This window comes from Microplitis demolitor, chromosome 5 (genome assembly GCF_026212275.2).
Source record: "Microplitis demolitor isolate Queensland-Clemson2020A chromosome 5, iyMicDemo2.1a, whole genome shotgun sequence".
Taxonomy (NCBI): domain Eukaryota; kingdom Metazoa; phylum Arthropoda; class Insecta; order Hymenoptera; family Braconidae; genus Microplitis; species Microplitis demolitor.
This window is the reverse complement of record NC_068549.1, coordinates 5,662,918-5,685,258: the sequence shown is the minus strand read 5'-3', so window position 1 is coordinate 5,685,258 and position 22,341 is coordinate 5,662,918. Positions and strand designations below refer to the sequence as shown.

The 22,341-nt window shown below is 29.8% G+C and overlaps 1 protein-coding gene across 16 annotated transcripts in view; it reads left to right on the top strand.

Moving 5' to 3' along the window:
• LOC103575973 (basement membrane-specific heparan sulfate proteoglycan core protein) overlaps positions 1-22,341 on the top strand; it is a 105,005-nt gene that overhangs the window by 15,218 nt on the left and 67,446 nt on the right. For all 16 annotated transcript variants that reach the window (XM_014445086.2, XM_014445075.2, XM_014445084.2 and 13 more), the window contains exons 2-8: positions 13,020-13,155; positions 13,928-14,031; positions 15,033-15,195; positions 15,288-15,456; positions 16,482-16,642; positions 17,286-17,567; positions 17,736-17,852. In XM_014445086.2, the coding sequence (XP_014300572.1) occupies positions 13,020-13,155; positions 13,928-14,031; positions 15,033-15,195; positions 15,288-15,456; positions 16,482-16,642; positions 17,286-17,567; positions 17,736-17,852 (1,132 nt within the window). The remainder of the gene's footprint in view (positions 1-13,019; positions 13,156-13,927; positions 14,032-15,032; positions 15,196-15,287; positions 15,457-16,481; positions 16,643-17,285; positions 17,568-17,735; positions 17,853-22,341) is intronic.

Genomic DNA, 22,341 nt, shown 5'->3' with positions numbered 1-22,341 from the left:
CGACTTATTAAGCACACGGTTTCAGTTCGACTTTATGGTTTTTGTGTACCAAATAATTGACTAAAGTTAGCGCTCCTGGAAAATACGAACCAGTCATCCCTTTAATTTTTATCATTAGATTTTTTTTCTCACATAAAGAAGATATTTCTGTCAGGCCAATGATCTATTTCTATCATATATAAACTTATGACTACAATTAAAAGAACATTTAAACAAATTTTTGTTTATTATTGTGGGTGTGTTGGTTTCTAGAAACGTTTTGTTTAGTTCGAACACAAGAAAACTGATGCAATGCACATTGCTAAGGATAAATATTCAAATCCGAATAATGGATGCAGAAAGTTATTTTTATCTTCCTTGAAGAAAAAATCATTTATTCACACTAAGTATTTATGGATATTTATGTAAAATCTATTGTTGTTTGCTGATAATTAAATACTAATATATAAAATCTATTATGTTTACTTTGAAAAGATGCAAAAGTAGTCTCGCGTTCTATGCGCTATTAAGAAATTCATACTTGGCGCCAGTCAATGTGTCTCGTTTTTGAAAATTGAATATGTATGAATATAATTTTTTTCTTGGACATATATTTTTGTTATTTAAATTTCTTCATAGCAGACTATAATTAATGAGTATAATTTTTAATTTGTTTATACTAAAATAAATGAATAAGATGCAGTCATGTCTTGTAGACTCTTCTTAAATACTTCTAAGAGGGCAACTGCAAATAACCCGTGACATCATTGCTCGTTTCTAAGCCATAAAATCCAAGTTCGAAAGTTATATACCACATTATTCTTCAGTCGTTCTAAATCTTTATTTATAAAACTCACACTTCGCTATTTCAGCTAAGATCCGACCTCCTTAGTAATATTATTAATCTTTTAGTGTTAGACAAACTATCATAGATCATATAATATCTGATAATATTTATTATATACTGTAAAAAAAAGCAGTGTTAAAATTAACTCAATTTAACACCGCGCGGTGTTAAAATGGAATAACACTCATTTAGGCAGTGTAATTTGCCGGTGTTAAATCGGTGTAAAAAAAATTCTATGTATAGAAATTAGAAAAAAAATGTATTACAAAAAAATAATTATAAAAATTTAATGAAAATCTGGAAATTTTTTTAACACCGGTAAAGAATATTTACACCGGCGGTGGTATTTTAACACCGAAAATTTTAACACCTAAACTACGTGGACTTACCCCGGTTTGTTTACAGAGTATTTATTGTATCATAAAATATTGATTACACTATTCTATAAAATAATTTAAAAATTATTTAATTAATTCGCCCTTGAGTAATTCAAATACTAATTCAACTATATATGAGTCACCTTTGATAAAGTACAAGGATTTTCGGTCTACTTTTCTCAGTGGGTGACATTATCAAAAAAAATTCTACGCTCACACCTGTTTGTGACTGCGATAAGAATAGATTCTTGTAAAAGATCAACGTTCTTTCTATCCTATGAGTTTGTCAAAAAAAAAATATAATTATTTTTATGTGACAAATACTAACTTTATTTTATGACCATTTTCCTGTTCAAATTCATATATCAGTCAGGTACAAAATTGAATTTTTTTTTTTTTATTGATTCAAATTAATTTTCATATTCACTATATATATTATAAATATATACAAAAATAACTTTTTTAGAAGTAATGGATGTCGAATGATAAGTTATCTGCCAAACAGTGGATCTCAACTACATTAGTATACATTACATCTGCAGAATTGATTATTTATTTGTGAAAAAATTTCAAAGATTATAAAAATTTATGACTTTTTTAGTTTATGACAATAATCTAACATCAACGTCAATCATATAAATAAATATAATTAAAATTTATTAGTTTGTTTAAAACAATATAATTGTGCTTTTATACAAACATTGAATCAATAAAAAAAAAAAAAAAATGATTGAAATTTAAAAAAAATATAATAACAATTTATTTGAAATTTAATTACTTATTTTTAAACACAAGATTTTGTCCCCTTTTTTGGTGTGTAATCAGAAGTGACCTCGGGAGTGCGGTCGAAAGTCGAGCGAGAGAGTCAAAAAAGAGGACAAAAATAACACACATAAATAAGGAACAGAGATATTATGTATTTTTATTATAAGGTTACAAGATGCTTAAATGACGCGATCCGATATGATGTAAAAATCGATATTTTATATGTATATAAGCTATATTTTGCAGCAATTCGTTTACGCAATATTTTCTTCTTTTCTTTACGGCAGAAGAAAGATTGTTTGACTCATATATAATTTTTGTTTATTGTAGAGAAAGTGATGTATCGAATTAGGGCGAGTGTTAAAAGCACTAATGTGTATCGTAATATATAAACACCATAGTCTCGCGAGATATGAACAAAAACTGTGTTTATATACAAAAAAAAAAATGAATTTAATTACTCACGTGCAATAGTATATACACGGAGAGAAAATTATGGTAACAATTACAATATATTATGGGAATGGTTCCCATGCTGCATGGTAACTAGTTTTTTTGAAATTTTGATTATAGGAACGGCACCCATATATATTATGGTAATCATTCCTATAATTATGGGTATAATTCCCATATGGTATCGGAATAGTTCCTATGGAATTATGGTAATCGTTACTATGTACCTATGGTAATGGTTACTTTAATATTATGGGAATAGTTACCATAGTATTATGGGAATGATTACCATAATATTATGGTAACCATTACTATATACGCTTAGGAACCGTTACAATGTGGTTATAGGATTGGTTCCTATTTGCTTATGGGAACTATTCCTATGAGTATGGTAATCATTACCATGATTCTTTCACATGCGATATGGGAACTGTTACCATAATGATAGGAATTTTTCCCATACTTATGGAAAGTTTTCCAGAAAGTATGGGTCTATATTCCATAATCCCAAGTAATCATTACCATAATAGTATGGGATGATATTTTATAAACATACTAGGAACAGTTACTATAATTTTTTCTCCGTGTACAGTCGGCCCTCGTTATAAGACTATATTGCTGTCTTTTTTATAAATCAGGTATCGCGATAGTTTGAGAGAGAAACTAATAGTCTTATAACGAGGTCCTACTGTAGTTTTAAAATATACTTCGAATCATTCAACAAATATACACTTTAAAAAAAACCGGGGTAAGTCCAGAGGTGTTAAAATTCTCGGTGTTAAATTTTAACACCGAAAACAGTGTCAAAATAATACAGCCGCCGGTGTAAATATTTTTTACCAATGTTAAAAAAATTCCCGGTGTTAAATTATTTTACTTTGTAATTATTTTTTCTTACTCGATCACAGTTACCACAGTGTTTTTATTAATTAATTAAATTGCTCGTGATTGAAATGGTGGGCGTAAAATTGTGTAATTTTTAAATAAATTACGTATGACGTAAATAATTATTTAAATAAATATATAGCAAAATTACAATTTTCTTCAGATAATATTAATTTAATTCTTATATTATTCTATATGTAATACATTTTTTTTCTAATTCCTATACGTGGGATTTTTTTTCACACCGATTTAACACCGTAATGTTAACACCGTAATGTCAACACCGCCTACATCAGTGTTGTTTCATTTTAAAACCGCACGGTGTTAAATTGAGTACATTTTTAACACCGCTCTTGTAACAGTGTATTGATCGTTATCGTGTAATTAAAATTATTAATTAATGTTATGAAATAATGAAGTGGAACATCGAAATAAAAAATATTCATTTAACAAAGTAACTATGGTCTCATTTGCAGAAATAAGTGGCACAAAGATCGAAACACTATAGATAAGTTTAATTGTTCAAGGGATCATAGATAATGATATGATATAAACATATATACAATTTCGGAATAAAAAATAATTGCATCACATTGAACTACTATTTGTGTAACAAAGAAAATTGAATCAATAATGAACAAAATATTGCCATTGTCATTATTATTATGGATTATATCTCTAAAGTGTCAAAAAAATTGGGTGAAATTAATAACAATGATTCTTGGAATAAACTCGAGATAAATTTTTTCCGAGGCGTAGATACCCCCCATATTATCGCATTAGCTCGCATGAACTCTCCTCTTCCGAGCCCATTATCGTATGATAGCTAACGATGATTACATGGCGATCGAACAAGCAGATATTTGTGGTAAAGTTTACGAAAATTTCTGTTATAATTGGGAATTTGAAACCAACGTGGTCTATAGATGTATATTTCACCGTCCGTATCTCTTGGTATAATTAAATATCATGTTTGTTGTTCCATAATGATACGAACGATTAATTTAAATTCGTAGTATTTAAATATTATTTATAAACTATTTATTAAATGTGAGACTTCCAAAACTCTCATGAATATGAACCTCTCATTTGTATAAGTTGAACGTGGAATGACGCGAGACAATTAGCGTCAATTGCCGGAGGTCGCGAAAGTGTCAAGTGGTAAAAATGAATAAAATGTAAAATTTTCTTTTTTTTTTTAAGTTCACAGCCATTAGCATCGTCTTTTTTTCAACCGTTTAAAGCTATAATAAAATTATACAAATATAGATGTATATACATGTATGATATTGTATACGATATGTTTTTTCGCATCAGAACGGAGTACACAAAAAATTTCAAAGCTCGTAAAATATACGTGGATGTAATATTTATTTAGCGACTGCTGCATTCATCTTCTATTCTAACTACTGTACTTTTAATTTTTTTAGCTGAGCATTTGAAACTGACTTTTACTGTTACTTTGATTTTAATGACATCATAGCGATAGTGAGTAAACATATAGAATGAGTGACATGTGAGCGAATACTGGTGTCTTGTCGTTAGCATCACTTGTATACCTATAATATGTAACTTTATATATTTATGATAATAATAATAATACACAGTTAGAAATTTTGTGTTAAATTAAACACAAATCGTGTGTTCCAAGGGGTCTACACAAATTTTAGTGTTAATTCAACACATGAAGTTCGTGTTGATCTTTAACACAAATTTTATGTTAAATAATTCAACACAAAATCTGTTATTTTTACAGAAAATTTTTGTAAATTTAACAGACTTTTCGTGTTAAAATTAACTAATAAATATAAGCACATTACCTAACCAACTCAAATATACTGATCTAACCTTAGTACAACTTAAGTCAATTTAGCAAACAATTAGTTCGATTTTCGGTGATTTTTCTAAAACGGAGCTATGAATTATCCTCCCGTAAAATGAGAATAAAAAATCATTGAACTTGATCATAAAAATATTAAAGTTATCTATGATTATATTTAATTGTAAATCAATTATAATCCAAGTTTTCTTGCAGACAATGCTGCTACAATGCTTTGCTTGGTTATAGTAATGAAGAAACGCGCGGGAGTGTTTAGCTAAACAACACAAATATTGTGTTAATTTTCGAATAACACAAGAGATGTTACATTCCAGATTTTTTAATCATTTAACATAAAAAATCAGTTAAAGTAAAATACCACAAATGGTTTGTGTTGAATTAACAGATTTCTGTATTGAACATCAACACAAAAAATTAAACAAAATATTTTTTTAACCCAAATATACAAAATTTCTGTGTAAAAAAAAAAAATAAAAGATTTTTTAGGCAATCCGATTTATTTGATAAAATTAGTGTAGAACTAGACTAAAAAATGTCACTGAGATTTATGAGGATATGAAGAGAGTTAAAAAGGATAAGAAAGGAGAGACGAAGAGAATTAGACTTAACGCAGGATAGAACGAGTTGGTTTGTGAGATGAGGTTTTGTCGCAGCGGTCTTAGACAATGGACTATTAGAGCAGTTCATGGTAAGCTGCTTCTGTTTTTCTCTTTCACTCCCAGACGCGTGATGTCGAGTGTTGTGTAGAAGAGGATTGAGAGGGTGAGCTTGCTTGAGTGTCCTCTTCCTGAACACTTGACGAGTTGCGAGCAGCTCATATAGTAACTCTTTCAACGGTTATTTATCCCTTCTTCTTATATTTCTCTTTTTTATTTTTTCCTCAAACCTGTCGGTCTCATGTCCGCCGGCGACTTTTCGCTATTTCTCCTACGCAATCATAAGATAAGTTGAAAATAAAGTAAAAGGGCACTACTGGAGACATATATTTTTTTATTTTCTCGGTAATGAAAATAAATATGACAATAGACTAAGTTGTTTGTTGAGAAGTTATTGAGAAAATTCAATTCAATAGAGTAAATATAGATTCTAAAGGCATTTGCGCTTATTGATATTCAATGATGTGATCGATAATAATTCACTATCGTGATGGCTAGGTTGTGACGCAACTTATAATCGCTCGACACTTTTCTAATTTACATTACTCGCTAAGTATAACTGGTGATGTCACGATACATATTCAAGCATATACATAAGGAGATATCTTTCTTTGTTTACTTTTAAAAACAACACTCTGAACATGAATATTCATTCATTTGTCTAATTTACAGTAGTTAAAGTCAATCTTTCGTAATAAAATTTTCCATTTTTTAATGTCATAAATTAATAATTCAAAGCAGATAATTTCAAAAAAAAATTATGTCTTTTCATTTATAAGACATGAAAAAAAGTTGAATCATTGAGTTTGCTCTTTTTTGCAATGTTTTATGTCTACTGTGACTTACCATTCATAACACCCGGGGCTATTATGAAGTAAGCTCAGTACATCCAGTACATAACTTGATGCGCGTTATACAGACGACGAAAAAAGTAGAACTTTTCTTTTATCTCAAAATTCGTACACTGTAAAAAAAATCGACTCGATTTAACACCGCACGGTGTTAAAATACCGGTGTTAAATCGGTGTATAAATTAGAAAATAAAAAATGTAATACATATAAAAATTTTATGAATATTATCTGGAGGAAATTTCAATTTTTCTATAAAATATCTTTAAATACGTTTAAAAAAACCCTGCTTTGATATTTGGCGACAGTAGAGCACTAGCTCTCCGCTTCGCGTTGGAGGTGTGCAATTAACTGTCATTGAATTTTTTAGAATATACATTTTGAAAATTTTTTTTTCATCGGTTTTCTTAAGATTACTCTGGAACCGCGCATGGTAAAAAAATTTGAGGTCCCGATCTGAAAACTAGAAACTTGAGACTACAACTTGCTTTTTTTTTCTACGACCATTTTTCACCGAGTAACAGCATGTTGAAAATCACCCAAAAATTTCGAATTTTTTTTCTATTCCTTAATTTTTGGGACCAGTGTATTTTATTTAAATTTTTTGAGTGCCAAAAACTGGCCCTAAAGTGACCACAAACGGTAGCTCTACACAGAAAAAAAAGAAAATTTTTATTTGTCCGAATAAATTTTTTTCAAAAATTTTTCATGCGCCAAAAAATCTTTTTTTTTTTCTGTATACCCTACATTCTATATAATAAAACTACGTCAATACTGATATTTTAATAAATTGAATATATTTTGTATTGCAGTCGATTACAATTATTTATAAATCAAAATCTGAGTATCATTTTATCAATAATTACGTATTATATTTCATTTATAATTTCGTCAATACGTTAATTTATTCAAATACGAATTTTTTTATTTTATATATACTCTATTATTAACTTCATTCTCTTTTAATCAGAAATGAAATATCGACAGATGAATTTTTATAGAGAAATTATCGTATAATGTAAAATATTATAATTAGATTTTCAATCTCAATAAATGATAGACTTTATTAAAATTATCTACTTGTCAACTTGAATTTCAAATTATCCAATTATTTATCTTCACGAAACTTTTGTCTTATTCTATCTTTAGCGTTTTTTCAAATAATCAATTGGCAATAGGTAGCTACTACTGATTATTTTTCGGTAGCCGCTACCAATTATTTTGGTGCTAGTTACCGAAATAATTGGTAGCTGCTACCGATTAATTTTTGGTAACAACTACCGATTAGAATCGGTACCAGTTACCGAAAAATAATCGGTAGTAGCTACCAATTGCCCGGTAGCTGCTACTGATAATTTTTTTCAGTGTATATTTTCCTTTTTTCTCTCCATCAACTACTGGCAGCAGCACTAGCCTTAAGACAAAAAGGCGGGATATTTAAAAAAAAAATTAAACTAAAAATAAGAAATAAAAAAATCAAATTAGTAACTTGAAAGTTGGATAAAAATTTATAATTAAAAAAAAAGTAAACTAATATTATAAAATGAAAGTAATGATTAAAAATAAAATGAGCGATTGAGGTGTGCACTTTTGAATTTTCCAAGATTTTTTTTTCTTTTTATAAAAAGAGTTGCATAACACTTCCTCGAGTTCTTTTCTTTCAGAAGCCGTTAAAATGCAAAGGTGTGGTTAAACGAGGTTTTCTTCGGCAGATTTGGGGACACAGACTCGTTAGTATTCTACTTGAGTATCCTCCTCCCTCATGATCTCTTACTCGTCGGTCGAGTGGCGTCTCTTACATGTAGCATGTTCTTCGCATTAATATACCACAAGTTAAGACAAAGAACAAGAATAGCAACGTCTTCTTATTCTCTCTTTGTTCTCACCTCTATACTCTTCCTGAATACCTCCTTATTTCTAACCAGCACCAGTCCTGTTACCAAGCTTCTAAGATCCTCGAGAAAAGTCCGCACGTCCAACGGGCCAACGTATATTTTCGTTAAGTTGACACGATACCAAGTCTCTTAAATTGGGAATTTTTCTCGGTTCCGTGTTAGACAACTTTTCTCCCGATCTTTACCAGCCGATCAATTTTATACAGTTACTTCTATAGAGTCCAAGTGTCATTTTATGTCCAGGCGAACGCAAAAAGAAAGATGAGAAATCACTATTTTTTTTTCTTCCTCTTCTTTAACTGAGAGAAAGGGAAAACGGCTCGAGATATGAGCAGCTGAGACTGGTTCTCATGATGACTCATCGCTGCTTGCCATTGCATATGCGAATTATTGCTTATCGGATCAGCGAAAAATTTCTATATAACATATATGCAGTAAGAAGTGAATAAATTTTATAATTACCCGACTTCAAGCACATATATTTTTTTCTTTATTGATAATGTCAAGTCACATAAATAAATATTATTAAATAATTATCTCTGACAATATTTTCTTTCATATTAGGTGAGTCAGAAAGTGAAGATAGCACACTGATATACTATTCATTAAAGCATTTAAATTTACATATCACGTTTATTAAAACAGAAGTGTATTTCTGTAATCCTGCAGAAGTGTAATTGACACTTTATTATAATTATTATGAGGTTAAAAATTAATTGATACTTGAACTATTTTATATTATTGACGCTTTTTAGCGATAGTTATATAAATATGTTATGAAACTATGGAAAATATTTGACAAATGACGTGATCGCGAAGTCTCGTTTAACAAGCACAAACACGTATTTCCCATCATCCGCGTCTCAAGGATTTCGGACTATACGCGACGAGCCATGTTTTGTCGAAGTATGAGCACGTAGTTGCCGCGCGAAAAGGATCATGGAGTGGACTTAGCGTTCAAATCCCCGGTAAAACTTGCCTAGAATAACAAAGTTTCGCTAGCACAGAACCAAGACAGGACTACAAGCAGTCACTACTTGCGTCCACTTTTTAGAAATACCTTTTTTCTTTTTGAATTAACAGGGGATAAAAGAGAGTTGAGAGTCAAAGTATCTTACAAAGAAATTATCATCAACTAAGATATATCTCCATTAATTTGTAACGCTCTTATTTTTCTTTGCGAGTGATCATATCGCGTCACTAATTCCAAATGATCCTGAAGTTAGCAGACAATTTGTATTTTTCGGATTTTTTTTTTCTACAAATAAATTATAAAAAAATAAAAACTAAAAATATGCAGATGTAGAAAATTTTAAAAACTACAGGTGCAATTTTTTCAAATATTTATTTTTTTATTATTTATCGTTTAAAGAAAATCTAAAAATTATTAAACGTCGGCTAACTTCAGTATCATAATTTCAAAAGGACATATTTTTAGTCACAGAGTTTGAAACCAAAAGGGCTTATAATTTTTTTTTAATTGCAAATCACACTGTAGACTTTTTCTAATGCCGAAAATCAGAAAACAAATTTTAAGATATAAAATAAGTCTACAAAACGATTGGCGGTGAAAAAAAAAATTATACGCCCTTTTGGCTTCAGAAAGTTTCCTGAAGCCAAAAGGGCATATAAAAATGTATGTAAAATTTTTATAGTTGTCTTTAAAAAAATTACAAATTCATTTGGTGATACAAACACAGCATGACTTAACGAGTTCTGCATACCTTAGCTCATAACGGGTCCTTTTGATGGACAAAACGGCCCTAAGCCGTAAATTTATTACCTTTATTTATTACGGCAACATTAAATTGCAGATTCAATTATTGTACTTTGATTCTCTGACGAATTTAATTCGATTTTCAATTAATAAATAACTTGAGACTAAAAAATTTAAGGATTAAAAGTGGATTTAATTCAGAGTGAATGCAGCGTGAATTATTTTTTATGTATTTAATGTCTTGGAATAAAATCCACTCCAGAGGGAAGTTCATTTCAACACTAAAACTCCGGATCGGATTGAAATAAAATCCGAATCTACTCGCGATTGTTAACAGAGTAAAAACCTTCTGTTTCAAGTTTGGTCGACAACATAATAAAAATTCGTACATTTTTTGTCCATTTTGTTCCGTGCTTTAAGCTGGTATCAGCTGGTATCACTATATTTATTATGACTACTTGCATAGAAACTTATTCTTTCAATTTGAATCAGTGAAAAGTACACCAACCAGAATATTCACTGAACAAATAGTCCCAAGTATGTCACTAATTTAATCAGTGATATACTTAGGACTGATTCACAGTGAATATTCACTGATTTGCAGTACTTTTCACTGATTCTGTGTAAGAAAATAGAGTTGAAATGTTTGAAACCAATCAAAATTAGCTAAATGAAGATCGGTGCATGTGTGAATGCAACTGCCACTTACTTGGTTAGAAAGACGTATGATTATTGTTTCCAAAAAATGACGTCGATCTTAATATCGTTGGAATCAAGTCAGAAACACTCTTTTAAAATGAATCAGTGAAAATTTGCTGTACAAATAGTGCCAAGTGTGCCACTGGTTCAATCACTTGGTATACTTGGCCCTATTTGTGAGCAGTGAATTCTCACTGATGAGATTACTTTTTACTAATTCATCTCAAGAATCCAAAATTGGTTTTGTATCGACTGGTTAAACTCGCAGTTTCAATGCAGGCGACATGTTCCAAGTTTTTCTTGCATTAAAAAAATCTATGAAATCCATAGAAATTTTTTATTCTTTTCGATTTGATATATTATTTAAGTTTAAAATTTTTAGCTACACCATAAAAAATCTTGATATTTTTATGAATATCTTAAAAAATTTATATAAAATAAAACATTGCAGTTAAGTTGGGTAATTTTTTTTAAATTTCCTCGAATCTTACATAAGTGAAAGAGGCCTCAGCATGCGTAGGCATATAAGAACCAAATCACTATTTTATTTTTGTCTCTTGATACTTGATTCTTTCGTCATCGTCCTCAATTCTTCTTTTTTCGTTTCTTCATTGATTTTGTATTTTTTGTGTTAATCCAAAGTAAATCCCCTGTATATTATTCTCATCTGCTAAAAGTGCCGGTGTAAAAGATATACCATCTGCTACACCATTGAAATGTAAAAAAATTTCTCAACTACTGTGAGCAGCTGAGTAAAAAAATCACAGTGAAATAGTGAGCTGCGATGAGATATGAATGTCTGAATGAAGTGCAACTGTATATAAATATAGGGAGGAAGATCATTCATTCTACTGTTTTTCTTTATAGCTTGCAGAATGGCTCTTCGATCTTGAATTTATATGGTGTGTTTAGGTTGAAATTGGTTCTTTATAAGTCGCACGTGAGAATACTTGATACGACCTAAGCCAAATGCTGAACGTGTAGTTACTATCATAGATTTACATTATTATCACAGAAAACTATATTTATTTACAATTTCACGTCATTATTTAGTAGTAAGCGATATTTTCATTTAAATTGATAATTTATGATAATTTACATAAATCTTTATTTTATTATTTAATTTTTAGAATATTATTAAGAAATAAAGAAATAAATATTGGAAAATTCAAAAGTGCACACCTCAATTGCTTATTATTATTAAACTTTTAAATTATTAATTTGATTTTTTTATTTCTTATTTTCAGTTCAATTTTTTTTAAATGTCCCGCCTTTTTGTCATAGATGTCGCTTTTTTCAAATCTTACTGTTACGCTAGTGCTGCCTGTATTTGGTGAAGAGAAAAAAGAAGAAAATAATAACAATAGTAAAAATAAAAATGGCAGCTAAATTTTTCGTGAATAATCAGTTTTACGTTTTAAATTAATTGCAATTAAACTAAAAGGATTTAGATAGTGATTTTCCATAGGGTTCTTGTGATAAAAAATAAAAAAGGCAATAAAAAAAATTTAGGTCGAATAATTGTGTCTATCGAGAGTTATCGTGTTTACTAAGTTTCATATACGACAACTCGTGTGGGATCAAAATAATTTATGCTTAATTAATGGAATAATTAATCGACTTAATATTGGGTCGAAATTATTCTCTAATAAACTCTTTGTATTAGTATACAATTTAATCCATTTTTGTATAATCAAGAGTGTAAAGATAATTCAATGTGAAGGAATGAGTCAAAAATAATAAACCAACAAGTTTTCGGGTCAAAAATTTCATTACTTTTTTTGTTTTTTGTTTTTTTGGTATACATGTGTAGTTTTGAAGCTCTGTTCATTTTGGCCTGTAAGAATACTTGATAATTTTTTTATAATTATATATGTATCATAAAAGTTATACATATATGATCTATGTATGCCCTGAGTCATTTTGTTCGCAAGTTGACGGATATGTACAACCGAAATAGGATGTCAAGTTGAAAATAATAATCAATATTAAAATTTATAGTTTTAAAAAATGTTAAAATAATTGACTTATATTCAAATTTTAAATATTTTTTTCAGACTGACGATTTAGGATTCGAACAAGAGCAACTGACGTACAGTGAAAACGAAACAAATGATTTATTCAGTAGAGTAAAACGTGGTATTGCCGATTGGTTTTCATGGGGAGCGCCTATCAGCACTACGGAAAATCCAAGTAATAATTACTAATACAAATATCATTTGATTAATTTCAGTATTTATTAAATAAAAAAAATTTTTTGAAACAAACTTTTTTTCTTTTTCTTCTTTTCAATAACTTCATATTAATTTTAATGTTTTGTATCGAAGAATACTTCTTAAAAAAAATTATTTTTGAGCTCAAAAACCATAGTTTCACAAAAATCATTATAAACATAAAAAATATATGTAGGTTATTAACGTCTTCAATCTTGTAAACAGCGAAAATTTCTGTGAGACTAATCTACAGTTGGTCGATTGTCACATTGTTTGAATTACGAGTAACCTACTCTACAAGTGGTGTATAACTATCAAATATTATGTCATTTAACAAACGTTAAGTAGCAATTTGTGGCTATTGTTTATATTTCTTGTTATAAATGAAACGATAATAATTCAACTCTTATTCATGTCCTTGGATTATGTATCAATTGAAACGCTGGTATCTTAAGAAATGTTGTTTGTATGTCAATGATTAAAAATAAACACATTTGAATGTGATGTATATGTTATTTTTAAAGGTCACTGCTTATCGCCTATCATGTACATGATGATTAGCTTTTTGTTACTTCATAATTCACATAAGAAATTATGAAAAAAAGAAAAGGAAAAAAAAAGAATGAAATAAAAACGATATCTTAATTTATTTTGAGAAATATAGGTCGCGTCTTAATTAAAGTCTTAAAAGCAGTTTTTAAGAAGTGATAACTAACAATTAATATTATTTTATTTTTATTTTTCTAAATTAGCAACGACTGAATCATCAAGCGCTCTTCATCGAATATCAAGAAATAGTGGAGAAGAGACCGATGATACTAATGATGTTCTCATTGACGAGAAGAAGAATGATCAGGTAAAAGTAGTTTATATATCTAGTACAATTATGTATAAGACGCGAGTTGTTAAAATTTAGATCTGAACTGAAGACGAGAAAAGTATTCGAAAGTATTCGAATGAGAGCCTGTATAAGAGGTTATACTGTAAAAAATCGGTAGTGAATCTGAATACCATAAAAAAAACCCATGTGAAATTGTATGGGAAACCATAGGAATTCATATAGAAAAGTATGGATTTAGTTAAGAATCCATGGGAATTAGTCATGTAGGGCAAGTGTGTGTAAACCCATAGATACTGTCTAAAATGAATGGGTTTACGCACATTTACCCACAGCGCACACTTACTCCATATGATTCTAATATAGGAGTGTATAGATTAATATAAGAATACACATAGAAAACCATGGGTATCTGGATTGCGATATGGGAAATCGACATCGGAAACTGAGTACCTGAATTTCCATGTGGAACCACATAGGAAATCGAATATCTAGATTCCCATAAGAAAAATTCGTATGGAAAACTGTGGGTACCTAGATTCCCATATCGAAACTTGGATTGATTGATTTCTTTATGGGAAATTCATATAGAAATCTGGGTTTCTATATAACTAATTTCTATGGAATATCTTAAAAAAAGAACCGATTAATATTCCTATAGGAAACTATATGAAATCCATTCGAAAACATCATGTGGAAACTAAGCTAGATTCCCATATGGATTTTTTCGATAGGGGATAAATACGGATTTTACTTCAATCCGAATAAAATTAAAATGCAAAAAAGGGGGCGCCACGTTCATTACACGATCGAATAAGGGTTAAATTACATAACTCATTTAAGATCACTGACTCCCCCTGCTCTTAATTTGTTACGTAATTTAAGTACGGCCTCTTATTTGCTGTATGGTATAAAATTAAATATTTTATTTTTAATTTTAACTTGCTGATCATAGGCTATTATTGGATTATTATAAGAGAACTTTATTTGAAGATTATTTATTATTTTAATATTCCCAGGATAATAATCTTGGTAATGTAGCTGCGGGTCGATTACCCAGTGGATTATCGTTTGGTAACACTGATGATGAAGATTTAGTAGCTGGATCTGGTGAGGTTGAAGGCAGTGCAACTGAAGAATCAAAACCTCACACTACTCAGGAACCAGAAAGTCGACAAGCTCGTAAGTTTCGTTTGTAAATTAAAATTTAATTTACTATACATGAATATAATCCTGTAGCAACATTAAACTTTCAACACATTTTTTTTCTTTAGGTTTCCATCGAGTAACTTTAACAGTAAACGAACCGTACATACCAGAATATGCTGATACTAACAGTCCAGATTATATTACTTTAAGTGGAAACCTGACGCAAGCGTTGGAAGAATTGTTGTCTTCGCGGATTCCTAACTTCGATCATCTAGCTAATGTTGTTAAAATATCGTAAGTTTAATTTTTTAATTAATCAGAGTTAATAAGAGTTTTAAAACTAGTAAAACAAAATCATCTGATGCTGGTTCATTGACTATTAAATGGGAAGTAGAGTAATCATTAACGACAATTTCACTATCCCATTTCAGAGTTTTAGTTGTCTTTTGGTTCTTTCAAGTTTTCAAAATTATGCTTTTGATTCTCTTACATTTCCCTTACATTTCTTTTGATGCTCTGATATTCTCTTCAAGTTTTTTTTTATATACGTTTTTTAGTTTTTTATGTGTTTCCTATTAATCGATTTCGAAAAAATTAAAGTATTAATTGAGAAAAGGACAACGCAGTTATAATTCCACTGAGATATAGATTTTTACAAAAATTACTCACAGTTGTTACCATTTAGGAATTAAGGGCATTCTCAGACAGTGCTCCCCACTTCTAAAAAATTATTCAATGAGCTTGAACTGTCAACAGTATTAAAATTTTATTAATTAATTTCAAAAAAATTAAATCATTATTTGAGAAAAAGGACAACGCAGTTACAATGTTACCGAGATATAGATCTAAAAAAAAAATTACTGGCAGTCGTTATCAACTAGGAGTAAAACAAAATTTGGTGAATAAATTTTAGCCTTAAAAATTTTAAATTCCAAAATATAATACCGTCATAAAGATTTCACTGAAATTTATTTAACAAATTTCGCTTAACTCCTAATTGATATCAACTGTAAATAGTTTTTTTTAAAAATCTCTGTCACAACGAAAATGTAACTGCGTTTTTCTTTTTTCAATTAATACTTTAACTGGTTTTAAAATTAATTAACAAATTTGATACGGTCATTACAATTGAAAGTATTGAATATTTTTAAAAAGTGTGGGGGAGGGGGAGGGGGGGACTGTCTGAGAATGGCCACAATCAGGGTTGTATTTAGAGATTTTGTTTCCAAGAAAAACTCAGCCGAAAATATATGGTATCCCCCGAATTCATAAAACATTAGCATTAAACTGTAAATATTATCTTTATGGTTACATTACAGACCAACGGAAGATCGATTTAATTCCAAAGTCACAATTGACATTGGTTCGACTTATCCAAATGAACATGAAATACGAAGAATTTTAGAAGACCAATTACATTACCACTCGTTAGGCAACATTCAACTTGAGCCAACAGGTTTCACATTTAGACATATTCAAGGTAAATAAATGTTTCTATAAGTTTAAGATATATATGTTTATAATTATTTATACAGTCGAAGTCCATTAACTCGGAACTTCCCCTGAATCTTGAGCCCCACTACAAGTCTCGCTGTCTCCCACCCTATCCTATACATTGGTATATGTTTGTATATATTTATGTATGCATTCATGTAGAAAGAATGGCGCATGCGCTGTAGTTTACTCTTTAAAGAAGAAGTGACATTCGTTAAATCGAAATTTCTGCTCCTCCGTAGACTAAATGTCCGAGTTACAGTAGAATCTCCATAATATGACTTCCGTAGTGTTACATTCCCTCTAAATTTAACAAGATTTTCTACCTAATGTTAACAATCCTGTCTCCCACTACGTTTTTTCGCGCGGCCAATAAAAAAAAAGTTAGTGGCAGGTAATTCAAATCCTGCGTCCATCGATACGGTTAAATCTTAACCTAAAAATGTTTTTTTTCGTACATTGCGCATTTTATCGCGCATACCTGTCCACATTAGAGATTTTACTGTAATGGAATTCGACTGTAAATGTAATTTTATTGTTATTTTGTTAAAATTATGATTTCTTTGTGTTAATTAAATATTTTATTTTATTTTTTTATTATTATTTATTTTATTAACAATACACGTCAGAATGCTCCGACCCTACCAGTTTGAGGTGTCGAGATGGTTCCTGTGTACCTTTGAATTATCGTTGCGATGGTGTTCCTCAATGTCCTGATCAGTCTGATGAATTAGACTGTCCGTCATTTGAGCTTCTTGAAAATGCCACTCGAATCCTTTCAACAAATAATTGCCGTGGTGACGATACAGTACGATGCAGCGATGGTAGTCGTGACATTTGTTCTGTTCAAGTATGCGATGGAGTACCTGATTGTGATGACCATGGCGATGAACGGAATTGTGATGGTTCTAGTATGATTTTTTTTGTTTATTCAATCTATTATTTGTTATTATTTCTTTATTTAAATTACTTTATTTTATTATTTGAATCAAATATAACATTATTTTGCAATCAATTGAATGTAATCGTTCATTGATATCTTAATGATAATAAATATTGTTGAAATTACTTTTTTCTAGGCTGTAGTGAAAACGAATTCAATTGTGACGTATCTCGATGTATTTTGGACAAAGACCGCTGTAACTTTATCCAGGATTGTGAAGATGGAAGTGACGAACGTGGGTGCAAGTATCCAGGTGAGCTTAGTGTGATAAGTTACTATTATTTCACAAAATTTTTCATAACTATGTATATTTTCATTGTACTATCTAGTTATAGTTTTGAAGAAATTGAATTCTTGTGCACAATATTAGTATTTGAAGTGCATTATTTTAAAAATAATGATTCCGACTATTAGTTATACTACTACTATACTTAATCAGTCTTTTTAAATACTTGAGTTACAGTATTTAATTTTATGGATTTATACACAGAAAAAAAAAATTGTTTCTCGAACGATCTAATGTATAGCAACTCGTAGATTGTTACCACAACGATACGTGTACTTATGGTAAAAATATCGTATCGTTTCTGCAACTACCTATTAGATAGCTGTGAGCCCTATACGACTTTCTGTAATCGTCATCTCACACGCCACCGCCTAACCTAATTAAACATCCATTTTGGCGCCTATTTTCAGATATAACAATTCGAGTTCATTTTTTTAAAAATTTGTTAACTATCTATAACCTTACTGATTATTTACCTAATGATCAATCTAATAAAATCGCTATATATATTTCAATTGTGAAAATTATGTAAAAATCAATTTATATTATATTTAAATATTTACATATATATAACCTCAAAAATTAAATGATAAATTTATATTTATATTTTAAATTTATTTAGACTGCAAATGATAAATCAGTTTTACAAATTATTTTATTTAATCAAAATTATTTATTAATCATTTATTTATTAATGATGAAGATTTCCAAACGTGTGTCAGATAGGGCGCAGAACGATACGGTATAGGTCTCAGAGCTATCTACCATATTGTTGTTAGTTGTTAGAACGATAAAGTAGATCGTTACAGTAACAATCTAGTAGATAACTATTGCGTATTATTACTGTAACTATACAGTATACTCAGAACAATATTTTTTTCTCGGTGCATATTTGATTTATACATTTCAGTAGGTATTTCAACAAAGACCTTTATAATTTTATATTAAGAGAATGAATATCAGCTCTACTAAATGATTAATAACTTTTAAAATAATATTGGTTCATTGAAAAATTTAATGAATTCATATATTGCTAGCAAGCCTTTTAAGACATTAATTCTCAATTATATTCTAAAATATTAAGGTAAATCTCATACATTTTTACTCTTTTGCACTTAAGCGAAAAACAGTACTATCCTTGATTTACTTACCAAGTAAATATATCCATATGGGTATATACGGATAACCATACATAGCCATATATGAAATCTCTTGGAAACTATATATGACTTATGTGGTCACATATAGCTATATATGATCCATATGACCATATATGATTCATTTATGACCATTCACAGCCATATATGAAATCACTTGGAAACTATTTATGACTTATATGGTCATATGTAGTTTTATGTGATCCATATGGTCATATATGATCTATACATAGCTGTATATGAAATCACTTAGAAACCATATATGACCGATATGGTCATAATGGTCCATATATGACTATACATACATAGACTTATATGAAATCGTTGCGAAAGTATATATGGCATTTATGGTCACATATAACCATAGTCATATAAGAAATCACTTGGACACTAAATGAGCCATATACGGCTATATATGATCCATATAAGGCCATATATGATTTGTTTGTCCCAAATAGAAACTTCGTTCACTTTTTTTTCTTCAGTAAATAAAAATTTTCACAAATCAATAACGTAGACTGCTTAATTATAGAGTTTGATATAAAATCTCACATTTTTAGCCTTTTGTTAAGATTTTATAAAACACTAAAAAAATTTCCATTTAATATTTTTAATTCTTTGTCTTTGAATGAAATTAAATCAAAAATAATTTGCCGTTACTATGACCGACAAATCGTAACGTCAAAATTTAAAAAAAAAAAAAAATTCACCAGATAACAACAGTTTCTACGCAACTTAGTTACGGAGAAACAGTTTCGGTCAGTGGGCTGTCAAGTTGAGGGTAACATTTTATTATAACTATCCAACTATCCCTGATACCTAAGTTGGCATCGTTCTGAGAAAGTTGGTGGCAAAAGTTGACATTCCATTGTTCGACGAAAAGTTGTTTTCAGTTTTCCCAGCAAGTTGGCCACAGGTTGCGGTAGTAAATTGCCGTCAACTCGATCGCCACTAATTGACATTAACTTTCTGACCAGAAAGTGTTGCCACAGTGTATTGGCTAAAAGTTGGCTTCAATTTTTTCATAAAATTCGCGATAATAGATTTTACAGCTGTAGCCGCAATGTGAAAGCAACTTAACAAAGAAAGTTGCCCTCAAATTGTTGACATCATGTTTCGGCTGCACGTTTACGTCAAATTGCGGACGAAACGGTTATCTGGGTCCATGGTTCGCAGAAAACTAGTTTTCCAAAGTTTAGTATTGCAATTTACCGACTGTAGCACGTCGATAAAAGAGGAAGTCGCAATAAAGTTATTGTTCTATCGAGAAAAAAAAATTAATATGAAGTAATAGTTTAATTAGCGCTCTATCTTAGTCATTAGTTTAATTTATAAAAAAGTTTACAAAACGAAAATTAGTCATTTTTATAATAGTATCCATAATAAAGTAATAGATTTTTTACATTTTGCAAAATAGCATATAATATTTCTACATAAAAATAAGGTCGCTAGAGTTAGTAGCAAGCAACGCTAGCGGAACGATGAAATGAATATTCATTAGTAAAAAAGAGCTTCGTCTCCTTGACGGCGAGACTCTTGTCGCTTCCACACGACCAACTAGAGGATCATCGTTGAAGTCAACAACGTGGAAAATATCCGGAAATTTCGGAGCTCTATATCCTCATTTCTCTTCTCAAATACTTTTAATACTGAGTTTCTTCTCTATTTCCGAAGCTCAAAACTCTATTCAACTTTCGCGCCAGCATTTCCATTGTTCTCAGGAACCATAAGCTGCTGTTGAATTTCCGGATAGAATCAAAATCAATTCTCATTACATTCTCTTACGTCTTATGCACCCCAGCCAATGTTGCTAAGTTTTCACAGATACTACCTTTCAATATACATATTGAATATACTGTTTCAAAACATTTCTAAATGCATGGAGATCGTTGTTGTCAATTTTAAGTTAACTGTTATATGATCTTGTGTATGAATATATTTAAAATTTTATACGGCTCTGAAATAAGTTAAATTTAACATCTTTTCTCCACAAAAAAAAAACGGATTTTTTGACACAAAAAATTTCTATTCACCCTAAGAAAATTTTTACTTACCCCAATTAATTTTTTGCATCTTGAATTGAAAACAAAAATTTTCTTGGGGTGACAAAATTTTTTTTGGGGTAAATAGGGATTTTTTTATGGGTGGAGTGATTTTAGAGTGACACGGATTTTATTTCAAATTGCGCTCATTCCGGTCCGGAGTTTCGATACTTAAATAAATTTATATTCAATTAAAATAGCTGTTAATTAGAAACATTATTATTTTAATAATTAATTGATTCAGATATTAATAATTAAACTTAAAATATATAATACGTAGTAAAAATATTAAATTATTGAGTAGCTATAGTGACATAGTTTTTCTGGAAATATTTGATATTTCGGTACAATATGAAATGTCATCTCGTAGTATGGTTGATGTAAGTCATACGACATTAGACTCAGTGGAATTATATTTGTGAAAATTTTATTATCAGCTGGTTATAATTTTAAAATTCATTTCACGTGAATATATGGAAAGGGAGCTCGTAATTATTTCCGTACTTAATATAAATGTCAAAATATCAAAGACCTAGCTCACTATGTATCAGTAATTTTTTTTATAATTAATATTTTCCGAAAATTCCTTTCGGAGTGAATTCAACTCCGAAGGGAAGTGAATAAATAAAAAAGTCATCCACTCTGCGTTCACTCCGCAATTTTTTTACAGTGCATTGAATAGAAGTTTCGGAGTAAAGCTTGAGATTGAAGAGAGTTATTCTGAGTAGAGATGTTTTGGAGTAATCAGGTCAAGGATTAGTTTTATTTTACAATACACATGTTTTAGGTAGAGAAATGCTAGAGTTGTCTGTGCATAGAGAGATTTAGGAGCGACTTGTCATCATGCCTTTTTTCCCTTTCATAATGCTAAATATTTCTTGCGCCAAAAAATCTTTTTTTCTGTGTAATCTACATATAATAAAAATACTTACAATCGATATTAAAATATTTATCACGATACTATCCAAAAAATCCAAAAAAATGAAACAAACATCACGAAGAGTATCTTCCTCTATTTTAAACACAGTTTTTTTTTTCTTTTTATTTTTTTCTTGTCATAATCTTTGTAGAAAATTCTCTAGGACAATTATGAATTGCAGACAAGGGGTTGGGTTTTTGATGCACGCAAGGCACCACCACGACAAATGTCAACTTTACTATCTTTGGGTATTAATTCCTTTTATATATAAGATGTACATAGATATATATGTAGAACACGTATTTTATGACTCGAAGTGAATTTATATCATTTTTGCG